This window comes from Apodemus sylvaticus, chromosome 17 (assembly GCF_947179515.1).
Source record: "Apodemus sylvaticus chromosome 17, mApoSyl1.1, whole genome shotgun sequence".
NCBI lineage: Eukaryota > Metazoa > Chordata > Mammalia > Rodentia > Muridae > Apodemus > Apodemus sylvaticus.
Window position 1 is genome coordinate 43,816,166 of NC_067488.1, and position 27,001 is coordinate 43,843,166.

A 27,001-nucleotide genomic window follows, 5' to 3' on the forward strand; every position below is an offset into this window, starting at 1 on the left:
TGTATATGGGACACTCGGTGTAGACAGAGTTGGCAGGCAGGGGTTTGTTTGTATATGGGTCACTCGGTGTAGACAGAGTTGGCAGGCAGGGGTTTGTTTGTATATGGGACACTCGGTGTAGACAGAGTTGGCAGGCAGGGGTTTGTTTGTATATGGGACACTCGGTGTAGACAGAGTTGGCAGGCAGGGGTTTGTTTGTATATGGGACACTCGGTGTAGACAGAGTTGGCATGCAGGGGTTTGTTTGTATATGGGACACTCGGTGTAGACAGAGGAACGTGAGAACGCACAGGCTGACATTTAAGTCACGAGCTGGCTACGCGTAACCTATGGGATCCTGGAATTAGTCGAGCCTTCTGGGTGGCAGGTGCTCAACTATTAAGACACTACATTACATTAATGTACACTGTGTACTAGTGTAATCACGTTTTAACTGAATCACATTGAATCCAATTCAGAGTAGAACTAGCAACGGACACTTAGCTTCATTTTCCCAGTTCAAATGACCAGTTAACATTCATTCTTAAAAACTCTAAAATCTTAACCTGGCAGAGAGATGTCTTCGGGATGATTTTCTGTAACTAAAGAAAAACTATTTTATTAGATGATATTAATTATAAAATATAATACCTATACCTGAAGAGGTTTCTTGGGTAAATAATGGCCATGCTACTAATAAGTAATTTATTTAAAAATTGTCACCTTATTTGAATTTATTGAATAAAAGAACATAAGAAATTATCAGTGTTTGATATCTAAAATGAAGTGGCATTTTACAATGACCATGCAAACTGAAGTATAAGACTAATCGAAAATACTGGCATTGCCAGAATTGGAACCTATCTCCATTAACAAAGAGAGTAATTGAAATTACTGGAATAACGGCACTAGCGACAGGAGACAGTATAGAAATATTTTGTTATGAAACAAGGCTTTTCTGGACCTTTGGTTGCATCTTCCAGGATGAAACGACCCGTCAGACAACCAGAGGCAATGAACACTGTGCTTTTCAATTCCCTCCAAATGGTGGGAAACTGTTAAGAGTGATGTCAATCACAAAGACTTGCAAGGTATTGGAGCAAAGAGCTGAGGTGAAATCAGCGCTTCTCACTCTCCCTGCTTTTCTCAGGTTAGGTGATGATGAGCTCTTTTAAGTACGACTGCAATTCTCATTCTTACCTGCGATGCAAACAGAATAGAAACTCACTTGCTTTCTTTGTCATTCTTGGGAATAATCACTGGTAAGATCACAGCCTTAAGAGAAGAGTCCACTCTGCACACTGCTCATAAGAGAAGACAGGAGGCATGAGGTTGGAGACGATTGCTGTGAGGGATGAATTTTCTGATCTGAAATTATATACACATATGTAAATACGTGCTTACGATATGTATATATATGTGTGTGTGTGTGTGTGTGTGTGTCACTTTTTAATTCAATCTAACTTTTGTTTTTCATTTACTATAAACTGTGGTCCTAATGGTATCACCAATGAGAAAGCATAAGGTAAAAGATGATCCGAGGCTAAGGATCAGTGATTGAGCCTCCTCTTGTGTAGCTTCAGGTTCAATGCTCAGTACCACAGGGAGCGATCACTCACAACAAAAAGAGAATTTAAAGGAGGCATGGATAGAAGGGTTTCACCTTCCTTCCTCGAAAGAAGAGGGCCATTTTCATTCACCCATAGTATTTAACTCTAGTGTTACTGCACATCATAGAAATCCTGGGATAGAGTTGACTGCAGGTTTGAAGTATAACCTCTTACGCTGTAGAGTTGACTTCAGGTTTGAAGTCCGACCTCTTATGTGATAGACTTGACTGCGCGTTTGAAGTATGACCCCTTGGGACCGTCTTTCTGTGCTCATCAGTCCGTATGGAACCACAGAGCAGGGCGATCCCATCACTGCTGTGTAGCCATACACACCGCCTCTTCCCTCCACCCTTCCTTTTATGAAGCAGATATCTGAAGACATAGTGATTTTATAACATGAAAGCCATTTGCCTTATCATTGTGCTGATTAACAAAGACAAAAGGAAAAAAAGGGTTGGAAGTGTAGCAGATGAGTGGATTATCTTCCTCACAGGCATGAAACCTTGGGTTCAACCCCTCAAACTGTTAAAAACATATTAATTTCTAGTTCTATATTTAGAAACTCTACCACTACCATATGTCAGAGGAAGAAGTAATCACCATGTAAGTAAACATCTTAGTAACACAATATTACTACAGTGGCCAAAACAGAAGAGTTTTAAGACACAAAAAGAAAATTATTTTAATTACTTAGGAAAAAGAAATCATAAAATGATTGAATAGTGTATCTGGTTGGACTGATAAAAATCACGTTTTCATTGATGGCTATAGAAAGTATTCATATTCGCTTATTGCAATCCAGTGATGGTAAATCTGAATCAAAATGAAGGTTTTTATAAAGTACAGTGTGATGAATGGCAGAGATGGCTCAGCAGTTAAGAGCACTTGCTGCTCACATGGAGGACCAGGGTAGAGATCCCATCCCAACACATGCATGTTGATTCACAACCACTCATAGTGGAGGTTCCAGCACACACAGTGTGTCCTCCTGAGTCCCATGAACATCAGACAAACACATAGTGCATATGCATAAGGCAGGCAAGACACATATACACATAAAAAATATAGTTCAATGTGGTATGCTATGACTACCAAGGGAGGCATATTCCATACAACATGCTAAGATCTTTAGAAAATCTTTTTTTTTTTTTTTGGTTTTTTTGAGACAAGGTTTCTCTGTTTAGCCCTGGCTGTCACTGTAGACCAGGCTGTCCTCGAACTTAGAAATCTGCCTGCCTCTGCCTCCCAAGTGCTGGGATTAAAGGCATGCGTCACCACGGCTCGGCTAGAAAATATTTTTTTAATATGCTAAAATATGCCCTGATTGAGCAGGACAGAAGCAGAAGACTTGTCATCTCGACGTGCTAATTTTAAAATTATATATGCAAATATGTAAAAATTTAGAGTGCAAGGTTGATAAACTTTTAAACAGTGCATGCTTTCTCATGTAATTAATTCCTTGAAGAATTCTGAGTGTACGTGGTTTTTAAGTGGCAGAGGTGGGGCTGAAGTGAAGAAAGATGGGAGAAGTGATGTAATGATATTTCAACTAAAATTGTATTTTTAAAAATTTTATATAGCATTTTGAGAACCCAAACTTTCTTGTTTAAGGAAGGGCTGTGGAACATAAAACTCCGAGAAAACTCTCACCTTGGCCACACTCAGCTGCCCTACAATTAACATATCCTCACGCTCCCAGATTAGACTCTCTCTGTCGTATGCAGAATGGTGGCAGAAAAAAGCTATTATTTTAATACTTATGGGAAAACATTTATCAATACATTAAATTCACAAGAGTATTTCAAACAGTATTAGAGATTTTTATGAGAAAATTTTGCATTTCACATTTATGAGCCCTAAAGCCTTTTACAACGTTCCTCATTGAATACGGAAAGAACAAAGCGGAACAGCATGTGAGGCAAGGGCGATACAGTTCAAACCACCCATGCTGGGCTGGAGGAATGGCACAGAGGTTAAGAGCACCGGCTGTGGGGTGAGAAGAGGACCTGTTCTAGAGGTCCAGAGTTCATTTCCCAACAACCATAGTGGCACATAACTTCTATAATGAGATCTGGTGCCCTCTGCTGGTATGCAAGCATACATGCAGGCAGAACACTACATAGATAATAAGTAAAAGTAAAATCTTTAAAAAAGAAAAGAAAAGAAATCTAGATAATCTTGACAGGATGGAAAGTGCCCTGATATTAGAAGGAGTCCTAAGTCTCCTTGCTCTGAAATAGTTTCTCTTAGGGTCCAGACTTAGGCTTCCAAATCTACAGATTTTGCTCCTTCAATTCACCAGGCTGCTATGACATAGAAATGTGCACAGTTATACACAGTAAAACGGTGTATAATTTGTTTCTTAACCTTGAACATGGAAAAGCATTTGGTAGGCCAATCACTTCCCGACACCTTCCCTGAGAAAGGTGACTGAGATCTGTCACAACCACAGATTGTACTATGGAGGACAACGTAAAGAAACTCTGCGTACAGATCACCATGAAAGAGAGAAAGCATCCCTGGCTTTTCTGCAATTTGTTTGCACCCAATATTTAGTATAATCACAAACCCATTTGATGGCAGGAAAGAGAGACTCCTGCAGAGTAACTCACTGTGATGGACTTCTAGGATGCTGAAATGCTTTAAATAGGTGATGAGATTCTGATGCCTAGCAACGGCTGTGGGCCAGTCTTAAGAGTCTGGGCTGCCAGAGCACAGCAGCGTTATGAAGGAAGCAATCTTGAGTTTACAGGCACATGGGCATGCAGACTACCTGCTTTCAAGGTTCGGGACTATTATGACAAACACCCAGAGATCACGATGGGCCTGACTGGTACTCAACACTGGGCTCAAGGACCAGCTTTATGGCACCAAATCACCATGAACAAACCATGATGAGGTTTTCCTCGGGTTTGCCCCATCCATCTGACATATGCAAAGACATTTGACTTCTTCGGGCTTAGAGAACCTCTTACATTCCTGGACGCTCAAGGGGTAGAACGGATGTGATGTTTCTAAGAGGAAAGCAATAGGATTTTCTGTGGAAGTATACATTTTGAGACTCAAAAATATAAGACAAAAATGAGAGCATGACACAAACTCTGTCCCATGCATGGGGGCTCTTCTTGGAATGAAATGTGGCCTGCTGGGTCTCCCAAGGACAAAGGTCTTAAAGCTTCATGAAGAGAAGTTGGGTGGGGGGAATAACTCAATGGTAAAACCCTTCCTAATCTGTTTAGGTCCTTGGCATTGATTCCCAGTGTCACCATGAGTCAGCCTGAAGGTGTCACGCTGTGCTCCGCTACTTACGACTTTTTCCTGTGTTTCCTCTTTAGGAAAAAAAAAAGCGCTGAACCAAACACTTATTCCAAAGACATTTAAGCAATCAACTCTCCCCTGGTGTAAGATACAACTGTTGTAATCATTCTGTACCTAAATTCTGTGGCAGTTACCATTCTGATGTGCATTTTCCTGCCCTAGCATAGCCCAGTGGGTTCCATCCAAATGCACCCCCTTACGATGTGACCAGTGCCTTGTTTCAATGCAAGTTCAACGATGACTTCAGAAACGCATTTAACTCCATACATTAGTCTTGTCCTAGGATGACAGACAAATGGTTAATGAACAGTTGAATATATCAATTAATTGAATATATTTTACCATTTAAATGTCTTGCCTGTTTGTGTAGAAATGGCTATTTGCTAATAGACAAGTATCTTGAGAGAACAAGTGCATATGTGTGTGTGTATGTATGTGTGTGTGTGTGAATGTATTATATATTCCTAATTTAATGTCCTTTTCAATGGGGAATTAGTGTGTGTATGACATCATTTATTAGATGTATGCAACAATTTACACCAAGAACATCCAATTGCCTCCCTGCCAAGTAATGAATATCCATTTGTGTAATTAAAGCAAAACTAGTGATTTTATAAAATAATATTGTTCGTTTCAAAGCTCATACAAGTTACAATTATTGACACTGATATGTATTTGTTCAGCATTAGAGCTGTGTGCCATATAAGTAAATTTACCACCATCCTTCTCTGCACATTGAAAAGCAAATATGGTGATAAAATGCTGTTCAGAGGGCTTCACTCCTACAGCATGGAAAAGTTCGGAACTAACACTATTTTGTGTCGCTCTAAAGCTTACCTATCACAGACCTATCATTCAATAAGGTTTATCTAGTTAAAGCTATTTCTCTTTCCTTAACAGATATGAAATAAAAAAATAATTATTGGGGAAAAAAAAGAAAAACAACCTGAGCAGCATCTCTTAATGAATAATCGTCACATGACATCAGTATTCTTCCATGAAGGCAATTTAAAGAGTCACCCAATAGCTTATAATTTAATCTATATTCTTATTAAACTATATATAATTTAACTTCTATTCATGCTTTATATACTAACATTTAAAAACATTATTTAAGCTGGGCGTGGTGGCGCACGCCTTTAATCCCAGCACTTGGGAGGCAGAGGCAGGTGGATTTCTGAGTTCGAGGCCAGCCTGGTCTACAGAGTGAGTTCCAGGACAGCCAGGGCTACACAGAGAAACCCTGTCTCGAAAAACCAAAAAAAAAAAAAAAAAAAAAAAAAAAAAAAAAAAAAAAACATTATTTAGTGATTACGAATTTCATGATGAATCAGTAATTGAACTAATGTTTCATAATTTATAAAAAGTAATGGAAGTCTCTTAACTCATAGACAATCATATGAATATCAAAATAATATTCTAAATACTAAAAACCGAAATGATATTCTAAATAAGGAAAACCAGTTGAAATCAAAGGTGACAATAACACAATTAATATATGTTTTTGTATGAATCATTTCATAGAGTGGGTTTTTTTTTAGGCTGGTGTTTTTGCCGATGTTTACAAGCACATTCTCATAATATACGTTATTTGTGTCGTCATTACCATTCTAGAACTCAACTAAAGTTTTAAAAGTCAAAGTACAGTACTTCTCATAATGATCATATATGCATGTTCACACTATGTGCTATTAAATGATCTGCCATTACCTTTCTTGGAGTGTAAGCAAAATGGTGTGAGCCCATTCTGTAATGATAGCAATTAATAATTCACAATACTGCATATTCCATAATGAAAGTGGAAACCATATAGATAGCCCTGTGGACATAATATTTACTGTAGACTAGAGAGCAGTCTTTTCCTTCTCAACCCACTGCATATCCTGTTTCTTATCATTGCAATACTTCCACCCTGCCTACAGTTGTCACAAGACCTCTAGTCCACTCTGAAACGCTTGTGAAACAGTTTTGTCCCATGAACCTTTGTTTCTGCCACATCTTTTATCATGGTATTTTGGGGACATGTTATTGTTCCCATCCAATGAAAGTTTCTTGAGGGTCAATCTCAAATGCCTCAAACTAAAACACAGAACAGTACAGGTTTACAATCCTTCCTTGCATAGATGAGTTTCCTTCTCTTTTATTTTAATTTTTTGTTTATTGAAAAGGGAAGTAAAGGGAAATAAAAGCACTTTATGATAAAATTAAGGATTTTACATGGAAAATATTTCAGATGAACATGTTAAAATTGACAATTTTCATGGAAAATTAAAGAGTAAAGTGGTAGACATGTAAAACTTTGCTAAAATAATTGAAATATGGGATAGAAACATTTTATGATAAAATTGAAGATTTACATGGAAAATATTTTTAATAAAATTGTAGAAAATGTAAAAAAACATGTTAGAATTGAAGATTATCATGGAAAAATTTTATATAGATGTAATAATGGTAGGTATAAAAGTATTCCTAAGTTGATTGAAAGTAGAATTATAAACATTTTCTGATAAGCTTGAAGATTTACATGGAAAATATTTCTGATAAAATTGAAGAAATATATAGAAAAAACATGTTAAAGTTAAAGATTATAATGAAAATTATATAGATAAAATGATAGGCATAAAGATAATTCTAAGTTGATTTAAGGTGGAACTATAAACATTTTCAAATAACATTGAAGATTTACATGGAAAATATTTCTGGTAAAATTTAAGAAATAAATAGACAAACACGTTAAAATTGACTATTTCATGGAAAATTTTACATATAAAATGGTAGATATAAAACTCTAAATTAAGTGAAGGTGGGATTAGAAACATTTGTGATAAAATCAAAAATTTACATTGAAAACATTTCTGATAAAATAGAGGAAGTATATAGAAAGACATTAAAATTGAAGATTGTCATGAAAAATAATGCAGATAAAATGGTAGACATAAAAAACATTACTAAATTGATTAAAAGGGGAGGTATAAACATTTTCTGATAAAACTGAAGATTTACATGAGAAATATTTCATTAGTCTGTGTCTTTTTATTAGGGAGTTGAGTCTATTGTTATTAAGAGAAATTAGGGAATAGTGACTGTTGGCTTCCTGTTATTTTTGATGTTATTTTTATGTTTGTGTGGGCATCTTCTTTTGGGTTTGTTGGAAGAAGATTACTTTTTTGCTTTTTCTAGAGTGTAGTTTCCCTCCTTGTGTTGGCATTTTCCATCAATTATCCTTTGTAGGGCTGGATTTGTGGACAGATATTGTGTAAATTTGGTTTTATCATGGAATATCTTGGTTTCTCCATCTATGATGATTGAGAGTTTTGCTGGGTATAGTAGCCTGGGCTGGCATTTGTGTTCTCTTAGGGTCTAGGGTCTGTATGAGGTCTGCCCAGGATCTTCTGGCTTTCATCGTCTCTGGTGAGAAGTCTGGTGTGATTCTGATAGGTTTGCCTTTATAAGTTACTTGCCCCTTTTCCCTTACTGCTTTTAATATTCTTTCTTTGTTTAGTGACTTTGGTGTTTTGATTATTATGTTCTTCTATCTCCAGAGATGTCTCACTTTGTGATTTCTTTATTGTTTCTACTTCTACTTTTAGAACCTGGATGGTTTTGTTCAGTTCCTTCACTTGATTGTTTGTGTTTTCCTGTAATTTTTAAAGGGATTTTTGTGTTTCTTCTTTAAGAGCTTCTGCCTGTTGACCCATGATCTCTTGTATTTCTTTAAGGGATTTTTGTGTTTCCTCTTTAAGAGCTTTTACCTGTTGACCCATGTTCTCCTGTATTTCTTTAAAGGAGTTATTTCAGTCTTTCTTGAAGCCCTCTATCAGCATCATGAGATATTATTTTAAATCCAACTCTTGCTTTTCCAGTGTGTTGGGGTATTCAGGGACTTGCTATGGTGGGAAAACTGGGTTCTGATGTTGCGATGTGGCCTTGCTTTCTGTTGGTAGGGTTCTTGTGCTTGCCTTTCGCCATCTGGTTATCTTTGGTACTAGTTGGTATTGTTGTCTTTGTCTGGAGTTGGTTCCTCCTGTGGGCCTGTAAGCCTGTGTCCTTACTCCTCTGAGTTCAAAAGTGAAAGCACTGCTGGGAGAGCTCTCTCTCTTGGTGGGCTATGCACAGAAGGCTGTGGAATTTCACAGCTCCCTGGTGCAAATGGCGGTGGGAAGACTTCAGTCCCAGATTCTCCACTGATCTTAGGCCCTGTGTGCTCCTAGCTGGTGCCCTCCAGAGAGAAGGTGGAGATCTCACCTCTGTGCTCAGAAGTGAAAGCACTGCTGGGAGATCACTCTCTCCTGGCAGGCTATGCACAGAAGGCTGTGGAGTCTCCCAGATCCCTGGTGCAAATGGCGGCAGGAAGACTTCAGTCCCAGCTGCTCCACTGATCTTAGGTCCTGTGTGCTCCTAGCTGGTTCCCTCCAGAGAGAAAGACAAGTTTCCTTCTCAATGTCAGTCCTCCTACTTCTCAAGAGAAATTAGTGCCTGAAAACGTTGTTTAAGAAACGCAATGCTCAGAGCTTCCGAATGAAGTGGAAGCTTTGGTTGATTCTATGTTGAGGAAAGATGATGATGGCAGGCTCTGGCTTCAAATAGATCACAAGTGAAATGGGCTCAACATGAGGGAGACATTGAAAAAACCTTGAAATGGATTATGGCCTATTTGACGAAACCCGTCAGTCTCCAGAAAGCCCAATATTTATTTTTTAAAATGCTTGTATGTTTGATAATTTCACACATCTGTGCTGCATTTAGATCATTCCCATCCCTCAGTCACTCCTCCCATACACACTATTCCCTCTCAGACTCATGACATTTTCTTTAGCTATTATTATCTTGCACACGCGTACACACAATTGTATATATGTACAAACTGTTAACTGCATTTGATATTGTTCATATGTGCATGTATTTATGGCTGGCCACCTGCACTGGATAACCAGAGACAATTGATTCTTCTCCTATCAATCATTGGTGACCCGCAGCTCTTCATCCATGGTCTTGTGGTCTTTACCATCATCAGTGTTGGTAAATCAACTGATGCTGTCATCTTTCAGGTCTTGTTCAGGCAATAATGCTATTGGGATATAATTTATCTAGGTGACACTGATGCTCTTGCAGCAGTTATCCTGGTCCTCTGGCCCATCTTCCACAAAGTTTAATGACCGTTAGTTGTAGGGGCTGTACTGTTAACTGCTGAGCCATCTTTCCAGCCCATGATATATATTTATAATACAGTTAGAAAGTATGTTGATTTAGGAAAATGACAGTATGAAGTACTCGCCTGGGTGTATGACCTCTCTGACCACATATAGTTGTTTTAGATTTCCACTGCAAGGCATGAATTGAATCCCATTGAATGGACCTTAAATCTAGTTATACATCTTTTGGCTAAATACAAAATATAACTGTCATGGTTGAATCACTGGGGTTAGCTTGCTGAGCTGGTCATGATTGTGAGTCACAGACTTAACAACTTCATAAATTTATTAAATGTATATTGATTAAATGTCTCTCTTTGAAGCTTGTACCTTCCGATCCTATGAGAACTAGTCCTCAGGAAAGAGGCTCCCAGGTAAGGCTAGTTCCAGCTTGATTCCTCCAGACCCTGAAGACCCAGATTCCTCCACATCTGAAGATTGTGGTGTCTTGAGCAAGGAGGTCTTTGTGTGTGTGTGTGTGTGTGTGTGTGTGTGTCAGATGATCCCAGTCTTGTTGGCAACATCTAGGGCACCATATCAGGAGCCAAGTGAACATGTGCCTTCTTCTCTCCATCAGGCCTTATCAGGGTATTGACTTTGGCCACATCGGTGTCATAGAGTTTCTTCACGGCCTGTTTGATCTGATGCTTGTTGGCCTTGACATCCACAATGAATACAAGGGTGGTGTTGTTCTCTATCTTCTTCATGGTTGACTTGGTGCTCAGTGGGAATCTGATGATAGCATAGTGGTCAAGTTTGTTTCTCCTGGGCACACTCTTTAGAGGATATTTTGGCTGTCTCCGGAGCCTCAGGGTCTTGGGCCGCCAGAAGGTGGGTGACAATCGGAGCTGCTTCTTTTCATGGCTGTGGACACCTTTCAGCACTGCCTTTGTAGCTTTCAAGGCCTTTGCTTTGGCTTCGGCTTTGGGAGGGGCAGGAGCTTCTTTCTTTGCTTTCGGGGCCATCTTGGTGAAAAAGGCAGGGTCTTAAAATCAAGTTACAGGAGGGAACCAAGGACAATGACAATTTTTTGTGTCATTTGGGTAATGTCTTTGATACTGCTGAACATTAATTATTCTCTTAGGGAAAGTGAACATTTTCATCCATTGCAGTACAATTCAATTTAAACTACATAATTTTGATCTTATCAATAATGATAACCCCATGGCCATAAGTGAGTCCCAATGTCATCTTTATGGAAGAACTATGTATCCCAGGCTAACCTAGACACCATGAATCGGCTTTCCCAGGCTACACCTTGCAGGTGTGTTGTCACATCGGAATAACCCACCATTTTACATTCTTTTGTATTATAGCAGCATTTGATTACTGCCTAAGTGATCATTCTAGGCAAAATATGAATCAAAATAAAGAAATGCTGTATTTACTAGTGAAAACTCAAAAATACTGGCCTGTGTGTAAAGGAAGTCAAGGTTCCCGGGAAAGGGAAACTGAGTCTCTCCCCTGCCTGCTTCCCATGAGCACCCATAGCATGGCTAAGACAAGAAAGAGGGGGCTGGCTAAAGTCCAGGCACAGCTTCCTCCAGGGCAGCAGGTGAGCGGCTGAGGGTGGGCATACGGAAAGTTGAGGGATAGTCAGTGATAGAGCAAGAAGTAACTGCATCTCCCCTGCCTGTGACCCATAGGGTTCTGGGAGCTGTTTCAAACCCTGAAGGAATGCAGTGATGATGGTGGTGGTGGTGGTGGTGGTGGTGGTGGTGGTGGTGGTGGTGGTGATAGTGGTGATGCTTCTTTTGTGAGCTTTCTGCTCATTATGTTTTTTCTTCCCTGGGGCCTGCTCTTTGGGGAACATTCAGCAAACCTCTTCCATTGGTCCAAATCCTGTCCATCCCCAAATAATCTGTTCTTCTCCCTGTGAGGGCCCAGAGTTAGAACAGAACAAAAGTACCATGGGAAGGTCCTCCTGGTCTGTGGCACAGAGCCTTTGCTTTCCACTGACATAGTCTCTCTGTCCTTCCAAGGGGAGAGAAACTCTGACCTGCACTTCAAGTAAGGCCAAGAGGATTATGGTTGGTGGCCTGGGGTCTGGTACCCACTGTGGCACCTCTAGCATAGCTGGTCCCACCTGGGCACAGTCCAGCCTCTGTGTGACTAACAGGCCTTCCCTCAGGCAGAGGGTGGAAGGGAACAGTCTGAGCCAAGCTGGCCATGGATCTTAGTTCATGGGTAATTCCAGAGATCCTCACGGGCCTAGTTCACCCTACTCCATCATCTACGCAGAGGGAGACGTCTTAGTTAGGGTTTCATTCTGTGAAGAGATACCACGACCATGGCAACTCCGATAAAGGATGACATTTACTTGAGACTGGCTTAGAGATTCAGAGGTTCAGTCCATTTATCATGTCGGGAAGTGTGGGAAGTGTCCAAGTAGGCATGGCGTTGGGGGAGCTGAGATTTATAGCTCTCGTTCTGAAGGCAGCTAAGAAAAGAAGACTGACTTCCAGGAAGCTAGGAGGAAGGCCTCAAAGCCTACTCCCACAGTGACACACCTCTTCCAACAAGAAGAACACCCACAAGACCACACCTACTCCAACAAGGCCACACTTCCTAACAGTGCCACTCCCTGGGCCAAGCATATTCAAACCATTATAGGAGGCATCCTCACCTTGCCTAAACCTAATGGGACAGGGAGCCAGCACAGAAACCTGGACCTTGAAGTCACCAGGGCAAAGGTCTCATGACCATCAACCTCTAAAGTAATACATTCCTCACATCACAGAACATTTGAGGGGCTCCAATGCCCATGCTGGGACATGGCACACAGAAGGTGTCTGTGATGGTTTGTATATGCTTGGCCCAGGGAGTGGCACTGTTGGGAGGTGTGACCTTCTTGGAGTAGGTGTGGTCTTGTGGTTGTGGGCTTTAATATCCTTGTCCTAGCTGCCTGGGAGCCAGTATTCTGCTAGCAGCCTTCAGATGAAGATGTAGAAAGCTCAGCTCCTCCTGCACCATGCCTGCCTGGAGGCTGCCATGCTTCTGCCTTTATGATAATAGACTGGACCTCTGAACCCTTAACTCAGCCCCAATTAAATGTTGTCCTTTATATGACTTGCCTTGGTCATGGTGTCTGTTCACAGAAGCAAACCCCTAAGATGGTGTCAATAAATACTGAAGAAGAAAATGCAAGGAAGCAAAGCATTGGAGAACCTCCAAGACGGAGACTTGCAGTCCCGGCCTTGTGTTCAGTAGACAGGTGACAAGAGAGCCAGCCCAGGGAGAGCAGGCAGAGCTAGAGACCCATGGTGACCCCTCCACCATGTGGTGACACTGGGGAGGTCAGATGACAGGAACCTCCTCAGAGGAGACACTGATGGCTACCCTGGGCAGCACCTCTGTGAGGGGAGGCCAGGCAGAAGGCCAGTTCTGAACGTTTCTGAAATGTGGTCCAGGGAGATGAGCTACTCAGGTGGAGGAATAGAAGCTCAGCCCTGGCTGAATAAATGGCCAAGACCTCGTCTCGCCTTCACTAAAAGGCCTCAGACCCACCTGGAGGCCCACTGCCTACCTCCATCCCACAGGTTGGGTATGGCTCCATCTACTTAGACACTGGTCTCATGACTTTCTAGGGACAATGGCAAATTGCAAAATGACCTGGGAGGCTTAGAGGTTGCCTACTTCGACAGTGGAAGCTTAGGTAAAGTGACATGGGGGAGCCCAGCTCCTCCAGGCCTCAGGTTCTCCATTTGCAAGTGAGGCAAGAAAACTCTTGTTTATAGTATGCATTAAGCCCAGCACAGCCTGTGCCCAGGATAGTCAACATTCAAACAGTAGAAGAAGGTAGCAAATATGGCTCAGGCTGGTCTCAACTGGCTGCTCAAGCCTCCACCTGTGGCATCTGGTCACCATCTGTAAGATAGGAAGGCTGGCGGGATTATGGACTCAGGAGGCAACAGGCAACAGACAAAGAACACATGAACTCTGATTCTAAATACAGATAAGGAATTGGCCTTAGCTCTTCACAGGAGGAAGAATTTTCGAATCCAGTAGGCCCTGAGGGGGGTTGGCAGGTGTATAACAATGCCAGCAGGCTGTTCAGTGATGGTGATAAGTGTCAGATGCACAGATGGATGGGTGGTGAGTGGGTGGAAGGTGAAAAAGTATCTGAGTACAGATGAAGAGATGACGGAAGAGCAGAGAGGTAGATGGGTGGGTAGATGGCTGGATAATACATGGATATTAGATGAAGGATGGATGGATGCATAGATGAATAAGCAGACATGGATAAATGGATGAATAAATGGTGGATGGTTTAGGAATAGGTGGGTGGGTGGATGGATGGGTGGATGTATAGAGGGATCAGTGAATGATGGATAGGCAGTCAGGTTATTGGAGAGATGGACAATAGAATGGAAAATGTTTGGCTGATACATGGATGGATAGCTATAGATGATGGGTGGGTGGCAGGTGATCGTTGGGTGGGTGCTGGACAGACGATGCTTGGTGAAAGGTAAGTAGATAGATGAACAGATGCACACATGGGTTCCGTAGCTGGATGGACAGAAATATCTGTAGGCAGATAGAAGAGTGTGTAGTAGGTCAAGTGGATAAATATGTAATGAATGAGCCAATGAGCAGATGGCTGGGTAGATGGCTAGGCTAGCGGGTGCTAATACTATGTCTGTGAACACCTGCTTTGTACTTTTCCCCTGATGCCTGCCTTCCCCAGAACCCATAGCAAACACCCAAGGGATCAAAGCTCTCTCTTCATGTTGCCTTCTGACCTGGTACCCAGGCCATAGTGGTTGTTCTTTATGTACAGTGGTATCTTCAGGACCTTAACTTTAGTGGATACTCCGTACATTCAAACAAAGAAACAAAGCCAGTCCCCTCTGATGCTGGAACCATTGGCAGCCACATGCGCGACCAGCCTTTGCTTATGGCCTGACTTTCATTCAGTGTTCCCTCCCCTTGGCTTTATTCCTTCATGCTACTTTCCCAGCCTGCTTTACAGGCTTCTCATAAGCTTTGCCAAAGAACGCAGCTGTTGGGAGACAGGAAGTGAGGAGCAGAAGCATTTCTTCCCTCCCTCTTTTCCTTGTGTGGTTTCTCAGGCAGTGATTCCAACTCCCATTGGTGACTCCAGCTCCTCTTTGACCTCTGCAGGTTTCCTGATATTCTGGGGCTTTTGGTGGCCCCAGCCTGTCCCCTGAAGCTTCCTGTCCCCCTCCCAGGCTCCAGAGTGAACACTTCCTCCTTGGGTCTAGCTGCGTAGGCCACATATACCATTGAGGCACCATTTCAGCCATTACTGCAGTCACAGTTGTTTGGCCATCATCACACATTTCCAAAACAGAACTTCTGGCTTTATTAAAGAGCAGCTTCCCACCTGCCAGGTCCCATCAGCCTCCAACGCCCCTTTATGCCCTGGCAGGCGTGTCCTTTCTGAGATGCCTCATAGACAGTGACCCTACACAATTTCCTGTCAGGTCCTTCAGGATCCAATGTGGAAATGACCCACAACCTTATTGTAGCAACAACAGTACCAGCCCTACCTAGCCTTATAGGGAACAGGGTGAGAAAGCCTCAGACGAGGTCTGGATGATGTGGCTGTGGTCAGGTCACTGAGAGAGGAAGTCAGAGAGGACACTGGAGGTCTTCAGAGGCTAACACAGGAGTGGATGCTGAGCATGGTAACAGGCGTAGCTATCTGTTATAAAGCTTTTAAAGGGCTTGCAATGACATTCTGATTCCATTTATTAAGAAGTTAAGCATGTCAGCTCATAGTCCCACTTAATGTCAACAAATAAAATCCAATTAGTAAGAAAGGCTCAGAAGCCCTTGACCAGAACAGCACCTGAGAACCTGTCTTCCCCACCACAAGAGAAGCTGCTTAGCAGAGTGTGACCTTGTGGTTGGATGGCATAGTGGTCAAGCTACAGTGTGGAGCCTCACAGAGGTGATAGTATATAGGGACCAAGTAGCCAAAGGAGTCTGTAGAAAACGGGCACTGAAGAGCTGTGTGTCCCTTCAGCCACAAATGTTTTCCAAATACCTTCCAAGGCCATATTTTCCAAGAAGGGGGACAGGTAGGTGGCTGGCTATAGAATGTTCAGGCTTTGGGGAGTCTCTGGCATGCTCAGGTTTGCTTGTGAAGTTGCTACTAAAACAAGAGGTTGAAGCCATGGGCGTTTGTGCCATCTTCAGCAAGCACAAACCTGCTGAGCCTTACAGGACTGTGGGAGGATGTGGGGTGCTCCTGTTGGAGGAAGTCGGGGCTACAGATGGGTCTGCCCTAGTTGTCTCATAGCACATCAATGTACATGACCTTGTGGATGGGAGGCTCACAGAAGTGAGCAAGAGATCCCTCTCATACCACAGGTCTCTGCCCTCTCAGCAGAAGACACAAACTTTCTGGCGACACCGCTGCAGAGATGGCATGCAGCAAGAGGGCCCCCTAGTGTCTGTCCTTCTGCTCCACACTGCGTCTCTGTCCATTTGAGGTACCCATGGTCTGATGCTCTTCCAACCTTCCCAGAATCCTTCAGGAGGCCACAGCCCAGAATCCCTAAGCTTAACTATGGCCTGCTTCCTAGGAAGGCAAGACTATAGGGCACACACCTGTCCCAAGTTATAGGACAGTCAACTCAGCATTCTGGGCAGCAGCCAGCCCCAACTCAGATGACTAGGAATGTAGGTATGAGGGTTGTAATGGCTGCGGAGCACAAAGCAAACTAGAGATGGCAGTAGGGACACAGTTCTATAGGATGATGTTTCTATTGAGTTCCACAGAAAGATTTTCATTCATCTATTTAGCTGCCACTTTTGTCTTTTCTACCTCCTGTCCTTTGTGAGTTGTGGACAAAGCTCTCCATCTCTCAGGGGCAGCTCCCTCATGGGCTGGTCCTGGGACAAGGGGTGCAGAGGCAGGATGGTGCTAAAGACTGAGGCTATGATCTCACTGATGTAAGGACATTAGGCAGCCAGGGTGCTGGACAGGAGCCTGGGCACTTAGTGGGAGGACAACCCTGGCCACGGAGTCCTACAGAGGGAGCTCTATCGACCCCAGCCAGAGGTTTCAGCATCCCTAAGGGGCCTCAGGACCCTGGCATAGCCCTTATCCCCATCAAACAAGAGCTCCCACGGCTTTCTGGCTGGAGGATGCTCCCCCTAAGGTGCACCACACCCTGACTTACTTCCCTTCCCTGGATCCTAAGCCTCTCTGCTATTAAGCACATTAAGGGGTGGGGTGAGTTGGGGGCTACATCTTTGGAACCACAAACAAGTGAGTCTCTGGTTAATTCCCTATATTTAGCTGGTCTGTCACTCAACAGAGAACCCTGAACTCCTTACTTAAAAACCTATTGTCCCATGATCAAGGACAGCATGGCACTAGCTGGGGACGCAAGGAATGCTCTGGTGGTGGGCCTTGGTGAGGCTGGTGGCAGGCAAGAACAAGCAGGCAGAGGACTATCATGTCAATGAGCTGGAGCCAGGACAATAGCAGTCCATCCCACAGCCCCATCAGGTCGAAGGTTGTTTGTGGCTTGTCTTGCTGTGGATGTACTTCTGTGGAGACAACACAGGGCTGTGACAGGATGCTTCTGCTCTTCCACCAAGCAGCAAGTACCAGTGAGGGGGAATGGTCCTACCAAGACCCTCATAAGCAGGGGACAACCTCCAACCAGATGCCAGCAGGGTGATCTTCCTTGGACATCTGCAAAGGGCCAGGTAGGGCTCAGGTAACCATGCCGTGGCAGAGGAAACTACACAACCCAGAAATAACATCTGCATCTTACTGGACAAGGCATTATGGATATGAGCTCCATGCACACCTAGAGGCACAGTCCTGAAGGAGCAGTCTTACTCTACTCGCCATCAGAGCTGACAAATTAGCCTTCTCCCAGGAAGCAAGAGGTGATGTGAAAGGCCTCTTGACAAATACAGAGAGAAAAGACTCTGCTGGTGGGAAAGGAGCAGCCAGGGCAGTGGCGCTCCAGCACTAAGATCTGTCTATGGATGGGACAAGAGCTCGGCTCATGGCAGGAAGCAGGAGTGAGCCATCAGAGGCAGTATGTCTCTGATGCTAACACTCAGGAGGCTGGAGCAGGGCTGCCGGTTCTAGGTCAGCCTGGGCTACATAGGTGTCAGAGAGGCATGATGGGGAAGCAGACAGTATATAGGGGGAACCAGAGAACATTCTGCCCTGGAGAGCTTAGGGCTTTCTGAGGGACTCAGTGGCCACCAGACAAAGGGAACTCTCCCCTGGGACACAGGCATAAAGACGAAGGGGGCTGTTGCTCTGGGGACATCACATATCTAGTAGGTGGCAATACCAGGAGCAGGTCCTCAAGGTCTGCCAGCACTGGTCCTAGAATGTGGTCTGATGGGCACAAACCTTATAGACCCAGGAGCGCCCCCAGCCCCGTCCCATCCTCTTACGGTGGGGGCCTCTCCACTCCAATGCCTACTGACGCTCAAGCAAGGGTGACTTCTGACCTCTGACCTGCAGCAGCTTATGTAGCCGCAACAGTTACACAACAGCACCCCCCCCCCATATGAGCCAGAAACCATACAGCACATGAGCACGCATTCAACTTTTACCCAGACACACAGAAAACGTTGTGTGACAGAAGCATGACCCTGACAACAGGGACCAAAGAATCACAACAAAGACTTCTGAAAACAACCTAGGTATAATATTCACACCTGCAGATAAAGCAGGATGACACCCATCCACAACTAGAGCTGTCAGCGATGACCATCCTTAGTGTTCGGACAGATACAGAAAGACAAACCAACATTCCCCAAACCCCTCTGGCTCTCAGAGGTTCGGACAAAAGTCTCTTGGTGTAGCAGCTGTTGACCACTGGAATGAAAACTGTGGTAATACAGCCACAGGAATCCCAGAGGGAGTGAAGGTCAAGGACAAAGCCACAGTGAGGTGAAAGAACAGAGCTAACCACTGCAGACAAGGACACTGGGAGTCACAGGCAAAGCAGCCACAGTGCTACCCAGGGGCTACAAAGCTACAATGTCAGAAAAACAGTCACGTCCTCCAACAGCTGGTCTCCACAGAACCGACCAATGCAGATACATACTCCACTGGAGTGGTGCTAACCGCCTACCCCGGGAGCTCCAAGTCACCACATGCTGCTGTTACTTTGCACATTGTTCACATAAGCAATGCCGAGGAGCAGAGACTTCTGGGAACATGTTGGCCTCTGAGCAATGCTGAAATTAACACACAGTCTCTCTCGGAGACCTGGACCCCAGGGGTCGGACCTGCTGCTGAGGGACACTACAGAGGTTGCTTGCTGTTGAATGTTTGTTGATGGCTGAGGTGGGTGCAGACCAAGAGGCTGGCATGGTACCTCTGCAGCTAGCAGCATGGGTGTGAACACTGAGGCTAGATGCTGAAGCCAGTACCCTCAGGGCTAGGCTTGGGGCCCAACTGAGGAGAGCAAGCCTCCTGAGGGCTGGAGGTGCACCCCTCAAGGCACTTCAACCTGATAATGTGGCCCAGTCTTCCAACACCAGACACAGAACTGGCCCACTGGACCCAGCTGCAGCTAGGGGAGGCTCCACAGTACTGAGAAAGAGGGCACCAGGTCTCCTGCCATTCAAATGATACACTGTGGTAGGAGATACAGTAAAACCACTAGCCAGAACATAGAGGCCTCTGTAAACAAGGAGCAGCCCTGACACGTGCCATGCTCCTGGGGCCTAAGTCTGCTTACTCTCTCGCTCATCTCCGCACGCTCCCCTCCCTAGCAGGCAGTCTGCCCCACAGCTGCACGTGCCGGGTAGCAGAGCTGCCGAGGGCCAGCAGGGGCACACAAGGTACTTTAGTTGTCACCTGCTGTGGCTGAGCAAGGCAAGGTAGAGTGGGTTGTGGCCATGCACACACTAGGGTGCTCCTGAAGGGCCTCGAGTTTGATCACAGCCCTGAGAGCCACACGGGGCGGCCTCAGCTGCTGCTGCCTCCTGAACACTGTGTGCAGTGCCTGCAGCTGCCCCACCTCTTGCACGCTGAAACACGGCTGCTGCTCTGCAAAGCGCACAAGTGCTTGGAAAGATGTGGCTGCCTGCTCCCAGGCTGCCTCCTCATCCTCACCAGCATCTTTCTCTGACTTTTCTGTACACCCTGTGGCCTGGGAAGGTGCCACAACAGTGGGGGCCTCATCTATGTTCCTCCCTGCCACCACCGGCTCTTCAGCCCTGCTGTCCTCAAGCCTGCTGCCAGAACAGGAGGGCCCTTCTTTTACAAGCTCAAGGATGTGTGCAAAAGTCTTGTGAGGCTTGATGGCGCAGCACTCTGCTTCCTCAGAGGAGGAGGTGCCGTCAGTGAAGGGCACAGTGGGCCACAGCTTCCTCCAGGCCCGCCGGAAGACCTGGCTGGGCACAGCGTTCCAGGCACAGGCTATGCTGACTATGGCATCATTCAGGTTGTGGCGGGCAGGAAAGCCCTGCAAGGCCACAGGAGGGTTGATAAAGAGCCTCAGGAAGGCTCTGCGAATGCCTTGCTCTGTGGGCTGCAGTAAGGAGGTCACGCTGGAGGGCAGGAAGAGAGTGAAGATGTTCTCTGACACCAGCTCCGACTCCTGTGGGTGGGCCCGGGAATGGTCCAGCAAGAGAATTGCCTTGCTGTCTTCCGGTAAGCCTATGGTTCTAAAGTGCTCTCTCACTGAGGGGACAAAAATATGATGGAACCAGTCCGAGAAAATCTCCTTGTCTACCCAGGCATTACCCTGGGCCTTGTAAGCAATAGGCAGGTGCTGGATGCCTCTGAAGGCTCTGGGGCCGCCACCCTTCCCAATGGCCAAGGGCTTGAGTCTGTGGGAGCCTGTGGCATTGGCGCACATCAAGACAGTCAGCCTGTCCTTGCCCTGTCTGAAGCGGGGCACGGTCCCGTCATCCGGGGTAGAACTTGGCAAGCACCGCCAGACGAGCCCAGTCTCATCAGCGCTGTACACCTGCTCGGGAGAGAGCCCGTGCTCAGCCGCGAGGCTCCTGAAAAAGCCACAGAACTGCTCAGCCGCTTGGTGGGCAGCCACCTGCTTCTCGCTGGAGGCATCGAGCTTTTTAATGCCGTGCCTGGCCTTGAAGCGCCAAAGCCACCCTCCAGAGAACACGCAGGGCTCTGTCAGCCGCATCTGCTTGTAGAAGTCCTTGGCCTTTTCGATGAGCATCGGGCCTGACACGGGGATGCCCTCAGCACGCTTCACCAGGAACCACTCGTAGAGCACCCGGTCCAGGTGCTCCAGCTTCGGGGTATGCAGGGTACGGCGCTGCTCCAGCGCCTGGCGAGAGTCCGAGCTGGCAAAGAACCTGAGCAGCTGGGCCTTGTGGGCTTTGATGTCGTACAGAGTGGACATGCCCACGTTGTACTCCTGCATCAGGGCCTTCCTACTCTCCCCACGCTCCAGCCGGGTGCAGATGTCGATCTTCTCCTTCAGGGTCAGCACCACCCGCTTCCGCTTCTCCCCCTTGCCCTTGGCGGCAGCCTGCTTGGACGCCATGGCGAAGCAGCCCAAGCCAGGCAGCGCCTGTCCTTGCTCAGTTATGTTTCCCTCTAGCTCTCGGGGACAGTCTCTCCCGCTCTTCTCCACCTGCCCCCAGAACTGATCCCACGCTCAAGCCGGGTTCATTCTTGGCTCTACCCTCTGTCTACAGCAGTCTCTAGCCTCAGTTTCCCTTTAGTATCAGGTCTCCAACACACTTAGGCCTCAGATCCTAGTAGTGAAATCAACTGCTGTTCTCTTCAGGGGAGGTGACAGGGCGAGCCATCCTGGACTGCTGGGGTGCACCTGGAGTCTAGGGCCTCCACACAAGATGGCACAACGTGGCAGCTTTCCCCTTCGACTGTGTCCAGGTTTCAGTTAATGAAGATTCGATGGCCAGAGCTGGGGATACTTTTCACGAGGATTCACAACGTTGTCTTACCCATGCACTCCAGGAACTGGAAAGCAGAGGAGAAAGAAAAATGTCACCAAGAACAATCAAGATAGGCTTAGATTCACCGCAAAGCATCATCTCAAATACCACTGCTATTTGGCCTGGGGTGTGCTAGCCAGTCTGTTAACCGGCCCTTCTGTACAGACCACAGAGTAGGCAACACCAGCATCCTTCATAACTGCTCACAAAAGGGTGAAGAGTCACAATGCAGACCTAACGCCTTCTCTTTCCCAGTATAAACCTTATCTGGAATGCTTCCAACCGGGCATTTGATAAGCCAGAAGGCCACAGAGTTACTTCTACAAGCAGCACAGAAGTGCACCTGAGACCGCAATGTAAGACACATAAGACTCTTACTCAAGTGTGCAGGAGTTCCAAAAATAGACAGGGAATGCCACCAGCCAGCTGTGTCACTCTAATTCCCTTAAGTCAGTCTCCTGGTCTGCAGAACTCGGTGCAGGTCCCCAAGGGTCTCTCATTCTAGTCATAATGAGGGTAGCGTGCATACATACAACTGGACACAGCATTTAACCTCACTGTGGAGCAGAGGGGACTCAAGGCCAGAGTCTATTCTCAGGGGGGGATGTTTAACAACACACCCAGGCAGCTGAGGAATTCTGCAGCAACCTGAGGGGCAGATGCTTCCAGAAGGCTCACCTCATGATGACTGGGTACCTGCCTTGCAGCTGTGTTGAGAGTGGTTTAGTGACTGAATACACCTGCTTCAGAAATGAAAATTTTGCCAAGCTCAATGTAGGGGCCCAAGCTTACCATCTTAGCACTTGGGAGACTGAAGCAGAACTGCTTTGAGTACAGGGTCAGCCTGGGTTACCCAGTAAGTGTTATGAAGGGCAAAAAGGGAAAGAGGGTATTTGAATTTGGTACCACTCTTAGACCCTCCTAAACGTGACTGCAGAGATCCAGGAGGCTTCTAACCTTGGGACTTCCAAGGGAAGACTAATAACCAATAACAACTAATAACAGTAACAGAAGCTCAAAGGACCCCTTTTCTGGAGCGGGAGTAGAAGCTGGGAGAAGCTATTAGGAGGGGAAAGGCAAATTTCTTCCTGCAAGTCCTGAGGCATCTGGGGAATGGATGGAAGAAACAACCTGCAACCCGGCTGCAGTCCAGATGACACACGGGGAAAAAACTCAAAATACAGGCAAGACACGAATGAAGGGTCCCGGGAGGGCCAGAACCAACCGAGCTTGCCCGGGCTGCGTCTTGGTGAAGCGACTGGGAGCCGGGGGGACCCGAAAAGGGATGAGCGAGTCCCGAATGCGACTCGATTCCCGAGCACAGAAACAACGACGCTCGTCCGGCTCTGGGGCAGGAGCGCAGGCTGGCTCTCCACTCAGTTCGCGGAGGCCGGCCGTCCCAACCCTGCACTGCCCGGCCCCACTCACCTGTGGACCCCGTGCCGCCGCTACCGGCCGGAAATGCCAGCCACGCAGCTCTCTACCGGTCCGCCCCTCGCGGCCTTCCCCGACCCACTTCCGGGGACGCTCTAGACCACGGGGAGGCTTCGGTCTCGGTGGTGTCTAAGTCGCTACGCGGCGACCAAGCAAGGAAAACAGACCCGGCCCGGCAGCTCACCCGCCCGTAAAACAACGAAGGCCAGAGGGAGCCTCGCGTTTCCTGAGGAACGGAAGCCTCGAGCAGAGTGTCTGGTCCTGGGAGCCATGGCCGGGAGAGCACGGACGGGAGGCTGGGTCAAACGCCACCTTGCGGTGGGAGGTACCCAAGGCCCGCCGGTTGCCAGGACCCCCTTTCCATCCTCGTGGACCCTTCCTTTAGCTAGAATTCTAAACGTGCCCAATTTAGACGATTTTGATGATGAAATTTGAATCGTAGTATATAGCGTAGAGGCTTTGGGAGATCTTGAGATGAGATGAACCATTTTGTATGTTGAACATATCTTGAATTGCTGGAGGCTGGAAAATGTGCTGCGATCAGTTGTGTGGTGGCGGTGAGGGTGCCCAATCTCTAATTCCCTGAACCTGTGAGTACAAGTGCTGAAAGGAACTTGGCAGGTAGGACCAAATGAAAGTGGTCGAAGTGTGAAGTTTATTCTGATTGTCTGATGGGTCTCCTCTAAGCAGGATGGTTTGTTGTTAAAGGGTCAAACGAGAGAAGACACTCTAATGAAGACTGTGAACTGACAACAGAGCCTGGACTTTGAAGATGGAGGAAGACTTACCATTCAAGAAATGCAAGTGGTTTAACAGGAGCTCCAAAAAGCTGGGAAACATAGTCTCTTCGGAATACAAACCTGGTGGCACCCTGATCTCAGTACCCTTGGTCCTCAGAAGTGTGAAAAAACAGAATTGTGTTGTTTTGGGGCTCCCCGCTGGGGTAATTAGTCACAGCTCCATAGAAACACAGGTTGTGGAAACTTGTTCCTCCTTAATTCACACCCTTGCCTGAGTACCCAGGATCCTTCTGCCTGTTCTTCCCCACCCTCTCTTGTTAAATCTCTTGTTTTCTCCATTTACACTCCCCAGGGATCTCCAGTACACAATTTCTAATAATACCAAGAAAGGTTGGGTGGCTTCCAAATCCATGTCGCCTTCCAGAATCTCCTCCCTGATGCCTAAACTTCTGTATTTTCCTGGGACCTGGACATAGGTATCCACCTGCACCTTGAATTCAGTGTTTCTGAAATGAAGATTGGAGACTCTTGAGCAGCCTGGTTCTACCCGTGAGGCTTCCTGGCAGTCCTACCTTCCCATTCACCCTGAACTCTTCCTCAGGCACCACACCCATTCCACCACATCTGATTGGCTCTGCCCCAGGATCTATTTTTTCGGGTGGGATTTCCTCCCTCCCTCCACCCGCCTGACCTCTGACCTGGCTAACTGTCGTCCCCTCCTTGTTCCTGTTGTTCTGACCTTACATCATTGTCAACTACTGCTGCTGCACTGTGAGCCAAAGCAGTGCCTTGGAATAGCCACTGTCTTGTAGCACATGACTGTGGCAAGTGAAATAACTGCAGGTCAGAGCTAAAATGTATGGGACACAGGAGGAAACTGAGTCACAGAGGATACCAGGCATGTGATGTGACTGGAATTCAGGACCCTCAGAAGTATTTCTGTCAAGGTTTCTGGCCTCCCCTGTCGGCTGTCTCTGTCTCTGCTTGTGGCCCTCCCCTGCCACCTTGCGAACATGGGATCATGCACTTCTCTACGGGTAGGGCTTGGCATGGGACTGGGGCTTGGCACATGACTCCAGAACTGTTGGTCTTATCTCAAGGACTGAGTGCACTGTAGCAGTGGGTAAGGAGTCAGGAAGGGAGGAAGACTGGGGTTCCCATGGACCCGGCACTAAGAGCTCCCTTCTGCTGCCTCCCACTATTCCATGGGGTTCATTTTTTGAGATCACACTTGGTCCTGTGTGGCCTCAACTAGCCAGACTTGCCCTCCCACCTTACCTAATGTGGCCTCGGAGAGGGTCAGTATGGACAGATCACTTAGCTGCCCGTGGTTTGGCTTACCTCACCATCTCCCAAGCCCCTGAGTCATCCCTGCACAAGTGTCCCCCTCTGTCTGCAAGCCTTTGCCTGAAGGAGGCCTGGACTACAGAGGTGCCCAGGGATTACTACAGAGATTACTCAGATAGGAGAAATCACCCCCTTCCCCTTCCTCCTCACGAGATTTCTCAGGCCTCCCTATCTCACCGGCTTGTCTCCAAGGAGGACTGGGCATGTGAAGAAAAAAAACAGGGAAAGGCAGGGCCATCTCTGAGGGATTTAAGGCAGAAGGCTGGTGACTGTTGGGAGCCTGTGGGAAGCGGGTGTTGCCGACGGAGCCATGAACAGTACTGAGGGGAAAAAAATGACTTCTGGGTAAGCAGGGACTATGGAGATTAAAATGGGGACATGCCCCAGGATTCTGTAGGGCCTGTGGAGCTTCAGGCCTTCAGCCCACTGTCCAAGGGGTTACCCCAGGGACCTGCCCCCCCCAGTACTCATGTGTGCATGTGTTCACCTCACAACACACACGTAGCGTACAGTTGACCTAAACCCACACTCTCTCATGTGACACAGGTTTCCATATCACACACACAGAGCTTGCAAGGAGTGGCTTTAGCTCCCAGAACCCAACGTGGGGACCTTAGTGGGAGAGGTTACTCAGCTTCCTGGAGGCCTGGCTCCACATGTGTCATATCCCTGACCCGAGGGACCATGTTTCCAAAGGCCTGCGGTCAGATAAACAGAAACTGCTTGTAGTTTTGCATTCCACATGCTGACTTGATGTTTAAAGGCTGCCTTTGTGCAAAATTACAATTGCACCCAACTGTGATTTATATCCAAGTGGTAACCCCTAAGAAGAGGCAGAGTCTGATGGAAAGGCATAGTTTTGAGAATCCACGCCCAAGGAACAGTGGCTTCTTTGCTATGTGAACAGGCAGGCTCTCCAGGGAGTATGGTGGGTTGCGGAGGGGAGGGGCGGAAAAGAGAGAACAAGAAAAACTAGAGACTCAGGCAGTAGAGCCAGGCTAAGGGTGAAATCATGTCAAGGTCCCACCCAGATCACATTCAGTCATGGAGGGAGCATGCCCTCTGTGGTAGGCCTTTTCAGGAAGTGTACTACCGAAGGATTCATGCAACAGGGTTCAGGCTACAGGGTCAAGACTCAAGAGTGTGGCCAGGGTCAGAGCTCAGCATGTGGTTACGATCAGGCTAATATATGGGCGTGGCCAGGACTCAGAGAGTGACCACAATATTGCCCTATTTGAGGACCAGGGTCACCAGAATGAGTGTTCAGTGTTGGGCTGAGGCCAGAGTTAGGCCTGTGGTGAGAGGTGGGGCCACAGTCTTTAGTATTTGAGGTGAGGTCACAAAGCTGCCAGAGCTCCCACTCTGGGCACCACTGGTGTTTGGGGCTCAGTGGTTGTGCAAGGTGCTAGCACTGCAGATGTGAAGCACATCTTGACCTGTGCCTACTGTATTCATCCGGTGCCCCTGGGCTGAGACGATCAGAACC

The 27,001-nt window shown here is 46.6% G+C and overlaps 2 protein-coding genes across 2 annotated transcripts; both read right to left on the reverse strand.

Moving 5' to 3' along the window:
- Positions 1-10,623: 10,623 nt before the first annotated feature.
- On the reverse strand, positions 10,624-11,064 carry LOC127668207 (60S ribosomal protein L23a-like). The gene has a single exon (XM_052161730.1). It carries the CDS (start codon positions 11,062-11,064, stop codon positions 10,624-10,626), a length of 441 nt encoding a protein of 146 aa, XP_052017690.1.
- A 7,670-nt stretch (positions 11,065-18,734) lies between these two features.
- On the reverse strand, positions 18,735-23,678 carry Jrk (Jrk helix-turn-helix protein). The gene is made up of 2 exons (XM_052161160.1): positions 23,423-23,678; positions 18,735-22,019 (listed from the first exon to the last, which is right to left on the reverse strand). The coding sequence occupies exon 2, from the start codon at positions 21,577-21,579 to the stop codon at positions 19,906-19,908; it is 1,674 nt and encodes a 557-aa protein (XP_052017120.1). The 5' UTR covers positions 21,580-22,019; positions 23,423-23,678; the 3' UTR covers positions 18,735-19,905.
- Positions 23,679-27,001: the final 3,323 nt, after the last annotated feature.

Bases quoted from the DNA above. Each gene is read 5' to 3' on its own strand.
- LOC127668207 (XM_052161730.1), bottom strand. From the start codon at position 11,064: ATGGCCCCGAAAGCAAAGAAAGAAGCTCCTGCCCCTCCCAAAGCCGAA.
- Jrk (XM_052161160.1), bottom strand. From the start codon at position 21,579: ATGGCGTCCAAGCAGGCTGCCGCCAAGGGCAAGGGGGAGAAGCGGAAG.